The sequence below is a fragment of the Lytechinus variegatus genome, chromosome 7 (assembly GCF_018143015.1).
Source record: "Lytechinus variegatus isolate NC3 chromosome 7, Lvar_3.0, whole genome shotgun sequence".
Lineage (NCBI taxonomy): Eukaryota > Metazoa > Echinodermata > Echinoidea > Temnopleuroida > Toxopneustidae > Lytechinus > Lytechinus variegatus.
The window spans coordinates 21,997,542-22,013,428 of record NC_054746.1 but is presented as its reverse complement, the minus strand read 5'-3'; the positions used below and the strand labels follow the sequence as shown (position 1 = coordinate 22,013,428).

General features: G+C 36.7%; 1 protein-coding gene across 1 annotated transcript in view; it reads left to right on the top strand.

Moving 5' to 3' along the window:
• The first annotated feature begins 1,815 nt into the window (after positions 1-1,815).
• LOC121418753 (serologically defined colon cancer antigen 8 homolog) overlaps positions 1,816-15,887 on the top strand; it is a 31,101-nt gene continuing 17,029 nt past the window's right edge. The window contains exons 1-7 of the mRNA XM_041612836.1: positions 1,816-1,963; positions 9,584-9,776; positions 10,219-10,366; positions 10,719-10,889; positions 11,337-11,456; positions 13,389-13,490; positions 13,703-13,767. Of these exons, the coding sequence (XP_041468770.1) occupies positions 1,912-1,963; positions 9,584-9,776; positions 10,219-10,366; positions 10,719-10,889; positions 11,337-11,456; positions 13,389-13,490; positions 13,703-13,767 (851 nt within the window). The 5' untranslated portion in view covers positions 1,816-1,911. The remainder of the gene's footprint in view (positions 1,964-9,583; positions 9,777-10,218; positions 10,367-10,718; positions 10,890-11,336; positions 11,457-13,388; positions 13,491-13,702; positions 13,768-15,887) is intronic.

The window sequence follows — 15,887 nt, the reverse complement described above, 5'->3', positions numbered from 1 at the left end:
CCAGGCACAGGTGACGCCAAACAAATAATAATAACAATTCAGTGCCCTAAAGAAAATACCAAGGTCATTTCAACTCAATATAGACATATTATCAGAAAATTACACTCAGAATAATCATGTGTAGAGGATTATTTTGTAAAAATGGTGAATCCCACTCGAAAGCAACTTAGAGATAATGTTTAGACATGAAAAAAATAAAATCATCTGTGAAAGTGTCTTCTTGACCGGAAGATATTATCCGAGCTATGAATAAAAATGTAGTGCTCTACTATAAAAAAAAAATCTCAAGATATTTTCACAGCCCCGTATTTCCTCTATTCCTTTTCATTGGCATGATTGGAAGGCGTTTTGTCTGATACTATTTCAGCTCATAAGTAGCACTTATGTATTTTAGATTCCAAAACTTCTTCCCATTACCTGTTACTAATCAGATCCAGATGGCAGCTATGTTCTCTGGTTCATCCCAGCTTTTGTTATTCATGGACGTTTGCAAAAATAAAAAAAAAAAAAAACCCGGGAGTGGGTGGGGCTGCAAGACCTAAATTTTCGAAGAAACGTAAGAGCGAGGGAATTTGTGATGGGGGAGCTTTTGCATTTTCTAGAATGAAATTGAAGGATTTCGTGCACACTTTTGGTGAATTTTGCCCTCTCGATCGGCGGCCCCCGGCTGCGTACGGTCATGTTTGTCATCTTAAAGTCTTTAAAAGGCCTATATTACACTGGTTTGAAACAATTTCGTTTGCAATAAGGCTCGTAATTTGCTGGAACTGCGACCCTGGTCATGAAGAAACACCAGGCTGGGTCAGAAGGGAGGAAACAGAAGGAGCAAAAAGAACTCCAAGACTGTTAATTCTCAAGAAATTTATTTTGAATGCACTTAGAAACGCAACCTTTATACTCCATTTTACACAAAATCCTTACCTGGGGGGGGGGGTCCCATAGCCTCCCCCGCTCGATCGCTTCTGTATCTCACGCTGTCAAAAATATTGTGGCCCCTTCGGGATTTTGTCCCCCAAAACTGAAAGTGTTCCGGCGCGCCTGCAACGTTTGTAAATAATTAATTTAAAAGCGGGTATTATGTGACAAAATAGATGCATGACATGTTTTTTTTTTTAAATAAATATATATCTACGGCTGATGACATTTTCTCAAATGATGCCGGTAATCATGCATGTGACAGTGATGATGATATGATGATGATGATGATGACATGGGCGGAAATCCCAGGAGGAGAGGGGGACGTGTCCCCCTATACTCAAAATAGCAGGGGGGACACATCAAATGTCCCCCTACTATTTGTGTTATTTTATGGTGGTAAGAAATCCTCATTCAAAATCGAAATAAAACATGTATTTTAGGACGACCTTATACACTTGGGATAATAACTTTTTTTTTGCTTGTCAAATTTATTTTCGTCGAAATGACCTTAAGTTTGGGGTGATCGGGGGGGGGGGTGATAACCCTTTTTTTTGCTGTTTGTCAAATTTTCCAGCCCCGTGCCCCCCCCCCTATACATTTTGGGAAAGATAGGCCCCTGGATGAAGATGATGATGACGATATGATGATGATGACGATGATGATGATGGTGATGATGATGATGATATGATGATGGTGATGATGATGATTATTATGATCATGGTGATATCTAATTCAAATTTCTAAAATTACTTGACTCTATTTTGTATAGAAAATGATGGCAAACCAATTGCACTTTACCGTATAATTTTTTATTTGATTGGCTGGTACAGTACGTATAGAAGCAAGACAGACGGATACCGTCAAAGTATACGGTACCTATACCGTCGACAGTAATTGATCGGCAACTTCATCTAAGGTCAATGTTGGAGGAGAGGCATTTTTAAAATTTTGCACTTTGCACTTTGATATTTCGATCTTAGTTTTACTTCCATCATGGATGATGATTTAGGATTCACCCTTGCCTTATCAGGAAGAGGATTAAGGGGTATGTATTATTTAAAGATTAATCGCTTGTTTGTAGGCGTAACCAGTTCGTCGTATGTACGGAACCGTACCGTCAATGAAGACGGAGCAGAGCAGAGCCAGAGCAACGATAAAGCTAGGACTAGTATAGGCCCGTCCGCGCGGCCCGTCCAGCGCCAGGCTGCCAAGGGAGCCCGGGCGGCCAGCGGCGCTGTAGGGGCACTCTGCGCTGCGCTGCCCTAGAAGTAGAACTATGAAAAATCTATCCCTAGGCTAAGCCTAGGCTATACCAAATATTCACAACACCACCAACAAACAAGAGCATAGTTGAGGATGTGCCTCTTCATGATCGTGTCATCATGATGTTGTTTAGACAGCTGGCAGCCGTCTGTTTCGAGGAGTTTTTTAACATTTAAAAAAAAAATTTCTCCTCATACATAGACGGCTCGCTATCGTGCAGCCACCATTAGGGGACTTGCAATGCAAAATCCCCCTGTCGGGGCTCTTCAATTTTTGTCTTTAATGAATAAAAATTTTGAACAGTAGAGGCGCACAGCCAATATGGGAGACTCTCTCCAATGTGGGAGATAATCTCCCATATTAGAGACTTGCTTTGCAAAAGAATAAAAGAAACAACACCAACAAAAGCATGATTTTCCACCCAAAATTTTGTCTCACTAGGTGGTTTCAGACCGCCTTGAAGTTCGCCAGTTCCAGGTATTCTCTGATCGGGAAATTTACCCTGATCAGAAAATACCAGGTATTTTGGTAATGTGAAAGCAAACTACGCGTAATTTCCCCGAAAGAAAATACCCGCTAAATAGTAGGTACTTGGCGAAATTACGAGAACTTTCGTGGGGATTTTTCCAAGGTCGCAGGTATTTAGGCGATGTGAAAGCAAATTACGGGAACTTTTATCCCAGCGTGTCGTTGGGCGCGGCGGCGTGGGTGGCTGCTGGGCAAGTGATTTTGAATCTCCCGCCTTGCCTGCTTATCAGAGTGAGACCACACTGCGCATGCTCGTAACTTCGGGAACTTATCCCGAAGGATGTGTTTCGGGGCGGTGTGAATGCAGGAATAATTAACGGGTATTTTTTAGCCTTAACAAGTTCTCGTAATTTAACGGGGATTCTTGTGATCGAGGCGGTTTGAAACCGCCTTATGAGTTCAGAAGCCCATTTGTTTTGAGTGTGGATGACAACAAAAATCCTTATCAGAACAAAAGTAGATGGTGAATTTTTAAAGTAAACGGTGAAAAGGGGTAATTTTTCATGAGGAATCTGCTTATCACATTCTTATTTGCCGCCAAGGTAATCCTTTTGAAGCAAATGTAAACAAAGGAAATTGGTCTCCCAAACTGGAGACTGTCTCTAAAATTGGATACCCAAATTCTTTACAAAAGTCTCTGATATTGGAGATAATCTCTCTCATGGGAGACAGTCTCCAATATTGGCCGTGCGCCTCTACTGTTGAAAGTTAATGCGACCAAAATGCAAATTAATATTCCCTCTTGGCATTAATTGCCAAAAAAAACAGAGAAAAATGAAGTTAAAAGGAACAAAAACAGTGACTTACCTCAGCTGTCGCGCAAATTCACTTCCCCGTTTTATCCGATCTTAAGTACATAAACATATGGTCGTTGAGTCCCCTGTACAGATCGCGCTAGAAGTTCGGTCTCTGTATTTGGTGAGTGAAGCCAACGGAGTTCAGCTGAACAACCAAAATAGCAGAGACTGAAGCTTTTGGTCTAGATGTTGTTATGGCATCAGGGCTCACGCAAAGTAAAGAATTACGCATGAAACATTTTTCAGAATTGATAATATTTTCCAACACCCAAATTTAGCGCCGCTGCGTTACGCGTGCGCGCATTACGTGTGCTCACGATACGCGCGCCCGTGCGCACGAGTTAAACGGACCATCGGGAACATTTTAAAATTGATTTGAGGTGCTAATAAATGAAAAAAATACTCTACTCTCTAGGCCTATATACCTTCCAATATGAACTTTCGTCCTCCAAAAAGAACGGAGGAAAGGAAAATAAAACAGAATAAAAATAAGAAGTCCTAAATATCTCAGATTAATAAACAGACAATCAGGAACATTTTAAAATTGATTTGAGGTGCTAACAAGTAAAAATATATATACCTTTCGTTATGAAATCCTGTTCTCCAAAAAGAAATATAAATGACAAATTTATTATTTAGACATTGGTGGAAAGGAAAATGAAACAGAATACCTGTAGAAGTCATAAATATCTCGGATTACTAAACGGACAACCAGGAAAGTTTTAAAATTGTTCTGAGGTGCTAACAAGTAAAAATATATTTATATACCTTCTGTTATGAACTCCCGTCCTCCAAAAGGAACGGTGGTAAGGAAAATAAAACAGTAGAAATAAGAAGTCCTAAATATCTCAGATTAATAAACAGACAATCAGGAACATTTTAAAATTGATTTGAGGTGCTAACAAGTAAAAATATATATACCTTTCGTTATGAAATCCTGTTCTCCAAAAAGAAATATAAATGACAAATTTATTATTTAGACATTGGTGGAAAGGAAAATAAAACAGAATACATGTAGAAGTCATAAATTTCTCAGATTAATAAAACGGACAATCAGGAACAATTGGAATTGTTTTGAGGTGCTAACAAGTAAAAAATATATTTTATATACCTTTCGTTATGGAATCCCGTTCTTGAACAGAAGTCACAACTCACAAACATCTCAGAATAATCAATGATCGATTTAGAATGTTTTAGAATTGTTTTCGTGTATTAATGGCTTAGAATTAGTATTATTATATACATTTCGTTATGATCTCTCTTCTCTTGATTTGTTTGGCTCTCGTAAAAATGATTAGCCTCAGTGTTTTGACTATAGGTCAGATAAGGACAGCATGTCCCCCAGGAGTATCGTAGGTTACATTTCATTTACAATGGATCAAGTTATCTTAACAATTGGATCCCCAGACTCGATGTGGCAAAAGAGTTACGAGGGTCGTAAAACTTTTTTTATTAATCCTTCTGACCATTGAGTGACACCACATGTTTGCGTTGTAATTTGTGTGTGGATTGTGTGAGCAGTTTGGTCAACTTGATCTGCTGAATTGGTAGATGATTACACGCCCCCCCCCCTGGAAAAAAAAATATATTGTATCACTTTCCAACTTCATATGTCCCTCCTTTCTGCATCAGTTCATCTGAATTTCCTTGAATCAGAACACAATGCAGCCATTCTCCATGGTGGTCTGAGTGGTTTCTCCTCCATTCCATCTTTTCTTCCATGCTTATTCCCCTATTATTTTCCCTTATTTCTGTTATAACAAGTTGTACTTCGTTTTAATAGAGTTTGGAACATGATACCAAATTTACTTAGATTGGATAAATCAGATTGAATAATATATTAAGCATGAGATATTTTGGCACTTTTGATCTTATTTTTTAAAATCTGTTTTCAATTCACATGCTATATATTTTTTAATGTTATATCCTTGTATAATGTATACTTTATTTCAGAGTTATCCCCCTGGTTATCTCTTCCATATTGAGAAAATTGCGTTCCAGCTTTCATCATTCTTTTGGAGGAGTATAATAATAAAGAAGAAGTTTATTTGCTAGTCTTAAATTGGAGGCTTGCCTTATTGGCAAGAAATCAATGATAGCACGATATGATTAATAAAAGTAAGAGTCATTGTTCAAATTCAATTATGGACATTTTCCAGTCATATTTAATGCAAACATTATTAGTTTAATCCAACTATTCCTTATTTTAAATACATGTATATTTTACTGAAAAATATGCATTTTGGCAAGGCCGCAGTTTGACATTTTAGAACTGACTGAAAACGTACACTAGCCCCTTTTACGGACTTTGAACCCTCCTCCCATCCATTAACTTTTGTTTACGGAAAAGTACAAATTATGCAATCTTCATCGAGAAGCACATTGTCATCAGAAATCTGATACTTCTGTTGTCTGGGGTTTTCATTCTAGTTGGGAGGTGTGGGGGGGGGGGAATACCGTCAGAGCAAATACGCAAAGGCGAGACAAAGCTTATTTGACTTTGAAGGAATATTGCTTAGATATCGAGGTTTTCTTGAGCATTAATGATGATGTATTTTGGAATTTATTCAATGTTTGACGTAACTGTGAGACATGAAATACAATGGTAAGAACATAGAAAACAGTGGCATTCATGATCTATTATTTCTATTGCCTAACTTTGGTAAAAACTTTTTCAACTTATTTAATACATTGTATTTTCTGTCAAACACTTATAAATAAAGGATATTTGTATAACTTTTACCTTTGCTCGAAAAAATCACAATTATCCAACACTCGAAACTTTGTCACTCCAATAATTGTAAACAAAGGCATATCTTTCAGTTTTAAGATTGATTTGACAAGTCTGTAGGTAAAAAAAAAACCAAAACCTCACCTCAACTCAAATTTACACATTCATAAATCAGTTTAAATAACATTCAACCACCGAATACCATTTACCACTAAAACTAAAAATTGCAAACATTGACTTTCTTTGTATTACACTTTAGAAAAAAAATAGGAAGAACTGATAGAAGTGACCTGTGTACTACCCTGTAAAGGCCAACTGCATGTATAAATTATCTCGGCGTTTTCTATTATTGTGAGTGTTCAGATATTTCATTACCGTCACGGGTATCAAAGAAAGAGAAATTAAAGATTAGCGACATAACAATATTTCAATTAAAGTGATTGGTTAACATTGGTTTGACTTTTAAAAAACCTGAGCTAGAAGGTCACACTTGTCACCTGTGTCTGTGATATGTTACAAAAATGAAGCCCAGAAAAAATTGGGCATTGTGTTAAAAAATGAGTGTTGGCATTTTTTATTATTTTTTTAGTGGAGGGAGGTCGTCTAATTTAGGGGACACAACCACCCCCTTAAAATTTTGGAACCACGCCAATCTATCGGCCCATAAACCCATAATATGATTAAGAAAAAAAACACAAACATCCTGTAGTTGTAAAACTTGACAAAGATGAAAAAGGTAGGTTGGAAAATAAGGTTAAACATGATTATACATATAACATTTTATGGAGTTAATTCTATATCAGGTCAGTCAAAGCAATCATCAAAAATAAATTTTGAAATACTCGATCATGCACAGACTTTGAGGATACTGAATTCTCAGCAATACATTCTTTCTCAGTCGTTGATTGTGTGTGTACATGTACCTCTAATATACATGTACATCGTATATGGAGAGAAAATGTGTGGCTCTATGGCTGTACCAGCTCGCCATGCAGGCAAATAACGTAAACACGCTCACCACAACTGCCATGCCTGCTCTGTCAGGGCAGTGAATCAGTCAGTGCCGTGGTGAGCGGAGTGGAGTGCGCTGGCATCCATGGTAGTGGTCAGCAAGGAGGCTTGCTTCTAGCATGGAGGTAGAAAATACTTCTAGCAAATCAGGCGTGGCACTCATGGAATTAGGCGTGGCGCTATTTTTTTAGGCATGGTGCTTTATCGATGGAATGATTTACGCCTGGCGCTAAATCTCCAAAATTGAATTATACGTTGCGCGAGGGCCTGGTATGGCATAATAATAATTGTAGTACTCGGTACTTGATGCCCCCAGGCCAGGGGATATCAAAGTTTTTACCTTTTTGGCTTATGGTACTCCTTGATTTCCGAAATGTAAACATTTCTTTTCTCTCACTTAAAAAAAAGAAGTAGTTCCGGTTTGCGCATGCGCATTATTGATTAACGAACAAGTGTCTCCTTACCTTTTTAATAATCAAAGTCACTGTCTGCTTCATCCCAAACGAAGTTTGACTTGTTGTAAGGATTCCTTGCCTTAGCCTGTGGTGCTTTTCCTTGTTTCTTTGCTGGTTCGTCGATTGGCTCAAAGTTTGTTGGGCATCGTGACTTTCTAGAATAATGAACCTTTTTCATGTGTGGTGTGCTGATTCGGTGATCGTTCTGTGCATTAGCTGCGTTAATCCCTTGTTCAAACGAATCATATTCTCCATGTTCATAACTGTGATCCCCACTGCTATGAACTTGGTTGGTTGGAGGGGCAACATCTGGCTCTGTGACTAGCGGGCAGATCTACATCAATGTCACTTTCATCTTCGTATCGGATGATGGAGTTAGACTTGTCTCCTGGTGCATTTCTTATTCCTTTTGTCCAGGAATCAAAAGAGGATCTGAACAGTTTAGTGTCGCTGATCGATCCAATGGATAATAGTTTTTGATAAGCTCGAATGTAGAGGTGATTGCATTGTTCTGGCCAATCATTCAATTTTGCCAAATTATTTCTGAAAGGTGAGCTTCGAAATTTCCGAGTGATGTCCCGTTTATTTGTTTAAAGTGTGACTTTGCGTGTTTCCAGGCACCCTCTATTCTATTGATATTCTTAGTTATTATTTCTCCAGTGACTACATTTCTGTATTCTTTTTTGAATGAGTATTGTGGCAAACTGTGAAGTGTTCGTATCGTATGTTGTTCAGATTTGCTGAAAATTCTTGCCCTCTTTTCAACATGTCTCTCAATTAATGTGATCAAGGTTTTCTTTTCTCTATATTCACAGGATATAGAATGATGTTATTGGTTGACCTTTCAACTATTCCAAATATCCAGACTTTCTGGCCGAGGTTAGGGTTTACTTTGTGATATATCATACTTCCATCGTCTTCCAAACAAACTCTCGTCAATTTCGACATCCCCTGAAAACTTGTAGCTGTTCCAGCTATTCTGGCGACAAAGATCTCGAATATAGTTTTCCCAATTGACGGGAGTGTGGCCATAAAACATACCAGACATAATAGATGCAGTTCGCAAACTCGCTTGAAGTGCCCAAAACCAAATAAACACCAATATGTCCCGGACATCAAGCCTGGTGTTCTTGAAGAATGAGAATCTTGTTGAGGTGTAGCTTCGATCATGTGGATTATCCTGTTTCCTCTGCACCTCCACACATAACTTAAACGGCGGCTTTCCTTGGTTTTCATTTTGCAATCTTCATTGCAAACCTCGCACTTCATTGATCTTGCGATAAACTCATATTCCCTCATCCATTCGGCCAAATTATCCTCTCTTTTGTCCCGAAATAATCAAAAAAAATTCCATGGATTCTGAAAATCCGATGTGGTTGCAGTTTTTGGATCCTCTAATTTCCCCTTGAACGCCATGGTGGACTACCGTATAATGATTCAAATAGTGGAACGGATCAAACAAAAATTCTGATATGTTTTTCTCTACGCAAAACGAATATATTCTATTGGCTTATAAAAGCGCGTATTACTTACCTCTAATAACATATCCATGGCAATGGAAATTCGCACCAAAAAGCGCACCCCATATGAGATGCGACAAATGCGCAAACAGGTGCATCTAGATGAGCGCGCATCCTTGCCTCCTCATCTATCCTCTTATATTACTTGCACTTGATGCCCCCGAAATTGATGAAAACAGTTCCAGCAAGTAATCCTAGACGTGTTGACAAAATTAACTTTGATAGCTAGAGAATTAACTGTCTTCTATTACTTGATGCCCTCAAATTTTCCAGTTATTCAGCATGTTTATTCAGAAGTTTACATTCCACTAACCCCATTTTCCCCTCTTTTTAAAACAAATATCTGTCTTAAAATTGCAGGGAGGGCATCAGACTCAATTAATGAGCTGAGGGCAACACTGAACAGTAGTCCAAGGAGGCGTACTTTAGGTAGTCACCTACCCACACCTAGACAATCATCCTCCAGCCTTTCCAAGAGCACCTCCAGAAGATCGCAACACAGGAGTTTGTCTTCACCAAGGGATCTTGAGCCAGGAAGTCTTCAAAACACAAGGTAATCTGATTCTCTTCTCAAAACAGGGTAGAGTGTCAGAAGTAGTTGATTTCATCAAAATTTGGTTATTTACAATGGGTTTGCATTGGTTTTGGACTTAATACTCATGAATCACATGCTGTTCAGTATCATCTTTATTTCAATGATTTCATGCATTCAACAATTTGTTGCAGAAATGTATGGGGGAAAAATACACAAAACTGGGTTATGGTTAACATCAATTACATGTAGCTCCCACTCTTTTTCTATTAAAGATGGTGGATTTCTTATACATTCATATGTAAGTTAATAATGAAATCACTGGGTGTTGTAATGGTCAAATTAATACTGGTAGTTAGGATTTCTTGGACTGGTTTGTAGTTTATATATCTCTTTATTTGTAAGGTTTTTGTTGAATTATAGTCATCTTGCTAATGTTTATATGAATCCATGTCCTGTGCAGGTTATCTGACAGTAGAGCATTAGACAACTACAACAATGCTGTAGACAGGCTCAGAACTCTACTCTTAAGCAATAGTAATCAAGCAAGTACATTGCCTGGCAGAGGTCGAAGGTCATCGGAAGTTTTCTCTCAGAATGGCCAGCATGAGGTGAGTGATTTCAGCATTTGTGTGTGTACATTCAGATAAATCAAGTCTGAACTCTGAACTTTTGACATTTTTTTTTCACCCACACACTCTCTCTCTTATTTGTTGATTTATGAACTTGTTGATTGGCATTAGTCATCTTGCAAACATCTCTTCCATCCACCACCTTTATTTCCCTTCCTCCTCCTCCTCTGTCTTTCTCTATTCCCCTACCTTTCCAATTAACTGAAATTTCCTTTTAGAATGAAGAGGAGGAGATGGTATTTTTCTTTTTAGGAACAAATATCTTTCAATTTTGTGAACACTGAGTGAGATGCCATTATTTTCTTTTCTCTTGTATCAATTCATGCATAAGGCTCCCTTTGCAATGGAGGGTACCTACACCTACAAACAGTCCCCTAGACTTCCATTAACAACCAGCATCTCTAAAGTGCACACTGAACCCAACTCGCAACAGCTGCTACAGATTATCAACAGCCAAAGTGCATACATTCAACAGTTAGAGGGAGAGAATAAGTACTGCAGGGTAAGGAGCATGTATTTCCAATCATACGCAGCTCATCATAATGTGAGCTTTGACCCGTTGAACTGTGGTTTAATTGATTACTTGATTCATTGAAAATGATTCCAATTTCTCAATGTGCGATTTTGTTGATACGTCTAAAAATGAATTGAAGTAGTGAAATGATGATTGTATATGGAGAAAATGTAAAGAAAACTCTATTCGACAGAAGAAAAATGATAAGATATATTTGAAAAAGTGAAGAAGCAGATATGGCACATTTGGAGAAAAAAAAATGTTTTTGATAATTTTTTTGAAATTTTGTCATTAAACACACCAAGAGAATATATCGGATGCATTTATCTTGACTATTTTTTTATTTTGTGCAATCCAAATCATAGTGTTGAAATGAAATTCATGAATGGATATTCTTTTATTTTTGTAGTTTATTTTGTGTATGTTAATCATTAGGAGGAGCTCCATGGTCTCAAAGGAAGGACAGAGGCGATTGTAGCAGAGAATGTCAAACTGAATGACGAGATGAAAGATATGCTCATTAAAACAGCTCTGGAAGATAGTCCATTTAGACAGGTATTGGTCAAAGTGATAGAAAGAGATTTTAACAAATTGAGAGAATGAAGGGGGTGGGGAGTTGATGATATACAGTGCGTATCAAAAAAAAAATTACACTTAGAAAAATTCCCGTAAAATTATACATTGGTAATACATGTATTCTGGTGATTTTTCCATATTTTAACATTGGTAGAGATCCATTTAAGCAAATGACGATATAACTGTCGAAAAATATTTCTGCTTGAGTGAGCACCATTTTTAAAAAGTTAGTGAAAAATGATTTGCGCAGAACTAAATAGTTACACGAATAAAAGAAGACCTTAATCATGAAGAACACTTGGAATTTAGCTAGTACAATTGATTGGAAGATATCTTTTACCTTTTTAACTTGTTTCCTTGCTCAAAATACTTTGAAGAGTGCATTGCGCTGCTCCCCCACACACCAATGCCATCGTGACGATATTTGCTTTACACTGCATGAGCTGTGATTTACATGAAGTGGCCGAGGCTTGATTTTCATTTTTGTTAATCACTGTCAAGCTTAGGAAAAAAGGAGAGTAACAAGTATTAAATGAAAAATGAAATGTAAGCCCACTTTAAATGATAAAAACTTAGTGAAAAAATGCTGGAGATGTCTGATATAAACTTTTCTTCAAATTCAGTTATGCCCTCAGATCCAGCTTGCACAAAAAGGGTAAAGGTTGTGTGTACTAAAGGTTGAAACTTCAGTTTGGGTGGCAAAAGTTTTATAAAATGCTTGAATGTATTCGTTTTTATTTCAATTGACTAAAAGGGCAATTAAGGGAAATGTATGAGAAATGTTTCGCAGGGTAAGTTTGATTTCGCCCTTTCCCCTTGACACAGCATGAAAACGAGCATTTCTGCACAAACAGATTTCTGCGAGCTTTACAAAAATGGACAGTGCTCAGTCAAGTGTAACATTCTGTCAAAACTTTTACTTCCATTGGATAGATGAGACCCAAACCAAGAATATATGTGAAAAAATACCCACATGTTGTATATTTTTCAATTCCCATGTCTTTTTCAAAGTGTAAACCTTTTTTTTTGATACGCACTGTATAAACAAGAAGATGGCTATAGATAGATTACATTTGAGGTGTAAGAAAAGGAAGAAATGACAGAGGATGTTTAAAATGAAAGTATTATTTCATATCACACACACATATAAACTGGGTTCCAAATGAAATTTTTCAAACTTTACAATGGCACGACGCAAATTCCACTCATTTTTCACAGGCTAGCTTTGATAATCATTACTAAGCACATGTCAATAATTAAGTTTTTATCTGTATGTGGCTGAGTGAGATACACACAGACACACACCATGTTCAGATTATCCCCCACTTACTGGGACATTCCTGGGGGATTTGTTTGTGACTGTGTGATTGTTCCAGTCATTTAAAATTTTGATGTTAATATCCTGTAGCTTCTTTGTGAATGAACCAATCATTAAACATGCCCATGAAGGACAAGTGTAAGAAACTGGAAATGTTAATCCTATCTCATTTTCATTGGTCTTTCTTTTGCTATTTTGTGACAGTGGATTCTGAAACCAATTGATGTGTGGGTTATTGCCTCTCTGTGATTGAACTAATCTCTTAATTATATTAATTTCTGAGCAAATTGAGGTCTATTAGATTTGTTAATAAGAGAGAGAATTGGATCCTTGTTATTTGATGAAAACATCCTTATCTCAATATTAGGACCAGCAATATTTCTTAAATTATTATTATTTGCCATCCATTATACAAAATTTACATGTAAAGAAAAGTAAACGCCTTGTCATGCGTTTGCACACAACCAATCATCAGATTAGGAGCTTTGCATGTATGTATACTTTCTCATATCCTTACAGTGTTTATTACTGTAAATGTTTAAATATATTGAGTTTTAATGTATTTTTATCCCTTTGTAATGGTTTTAATCTAGGATGAACAGCCATCTTCAATGCAAGGTAACCAAGAAAGACAACATCGACAACATCCTCAAGCTTCAGATAGACTCATGTTTGCCCAATGGAGTGAAGATCTTGTAAGTCATGACACTGTCAATTTCATTAAATCACAGAATTCCTTTTTAGATGATGGACCATAAGAATATTTTGTAGTTTTAGTTTTTGTTTCAAATAAACTTGCAATATGATTACACTGATTTGCATACATTTTTGGTATATTCATAAAGTTAATTATATTCATTAAATGAAATGCGAAATCTTATTTGATACTGTATTGTTTCCTTTGCAGGAAAAATTGAAGAAAATGCATGGGATGCGAGTAAAGAGATTGGAAGACCAATTAGCTTCAACAAAGTAAGTTTGTTTGAGAAATATATTCGTTAGCAGTTATTAAACATGCCACACCAATCATTATTTCTCTATTTCTCTATTATTTCTCTATTGTGTGTCTCTTATTGTGCCATATTGGTGACTTTGGCAATTTAAGGTCAAAGACAGCATCACCTTTGTAGCAATTACTGCGATGCACACACCTTTTTCCAAAAAGCTGATGTTGGATGGAACTGTATTTCAATGGTTAAAAAAAGAAAGAAAATCCTATGTCACATCTATCTAATACAGACTATCCCTAAGAGCAGTCTTCATAATAATTTTGCAGTCTTGCAAAAATATATTTAATGAATTCAAGAATACCATATATTTTATTAATTTTCATTATCTACAGTTGTGTTTCAATGTTGCAATATCTGGCAAGTCATTTATTTAATTGTATGCAAGGCTCGACATTAGCGGTGGCCGGGGCCACCAAAAATCATCTCGGGCAACCATTATTGAAAAAATGTTAAGTTTTGGTGGCCTGAATCGGGCAACCAATAATTTTCAAAGTAGCGCAATTTTTCTCCCGATTTTGCATGCATTTATCAACTTTCTACAGTTCAAATTGCAAGAAACTTCGTCATGCGCCTGTTTTGTTAATCTACACACAAATACACACACACAAAGATTGCATAGTCATGACAGTATGTAGGCCTACAGCTAGCATACAGTAACTATCTGGGTGAGCTTTGCATGCATGAAACCACTGCACCCAGCCGTGCGTTTGCAGACTATTCAGACTCAGGGAGCTCCGATACGAAATGTTACTGAGCCTAAGAAATCTTCCCCAGAACTTTGAAAATCTACGTCAAAGTCACATTTTACACCAATGAAATGCCCTTCTACAGTCCATATTACTGAAACCTGATTATTTGCAAGCATTAAAAGGAGGAATTATGACCTCTCTTTTGACTCAAAAAGACCGATTTCCAAATGCATTAATAGACATAAAACGCATAGGTGAGTACATCACAGTCCCACATGTGCATTTGTATGTATGTTGATATTTGATTTATATCGACGCTGTGTCTCTTCTAGCCAAAAATGAATAGAAAGCTTCTTTCTTTCTTGTTTATAAATGACTTCTTAAACCACTCTTAAGGAAGTAAATACTTTGGGAAGCATTTCATTGATATGAAATGTGAATTTTTTCCATCATTTTGTCAAATGTAGGGAAGGAATTTTCTCACTGTTTTTCCAGATAACTTTTGCCATTTTCTTATTTTTTTTACAGTGATTAAACCATTTATACCCCTTCCCATTGAATATGCCTGATTAATGAACATGTTTCTACTGAATAATAATAATTTTCCCAATTTTTTGATAATTTTGTCGTCATTTTTCTTACATTTTCTTTGTTTTTTCTTTCTTCATTTTTTCTTTTCACTTATTCATTTTTACAATTTTTGTTTTCTTTTTTTTCAATATACTCTTCTAATTTTTTTTTATTTCCCCCTTTTACACATTGTTCTAATTCTGCAGCATGTTTTTCTGTGATTTTCTCCTGCTATAATATGCTGGAAAAGAGAAAATAAACTGGATTTGGGGCCTGCATAATCTAGGTTTTATGAATTACCACAAAATAAGCAAAGCATATCGAATCCTATGGGACACTAACTGCGCGTGCTTTCCGCGCGTGTCTACCACTCTATGGAAATACCATTGGAAATTTCATGTTTTGTTAACAATTTTGTCATTCCTGAAAAAAGTTCCCACTTTTATCCCTAGTTCCAATGATATAATGCTGATGATATCATATTATTTCCATTAAATAATTGAAATTTTTGCAAAGATGTTAATTACATTTAGGGTCAAAAACATCGCTTTCATATAAAAAATAGGATGAAACTCAACGTAAAATCCTAATTTATGTCACCACAAACGATTTCCCACTCGTTCCAATTTCGCTTGATGGTATCGCTTAGTTCCCATGAGTCATTGTGCATTTTTGTCTAAGCTTTACGATGATGTAAGAATGATGTTCATTGGTCAAACTTTGCATTCGCGTTTTAGCTTTAAATAAACATGTGTCAGACCACAAGCCAATGGCAAAAGTTGTCATATTCGGGCCGGGCGCGTACTGTACCTAATATGCAGTG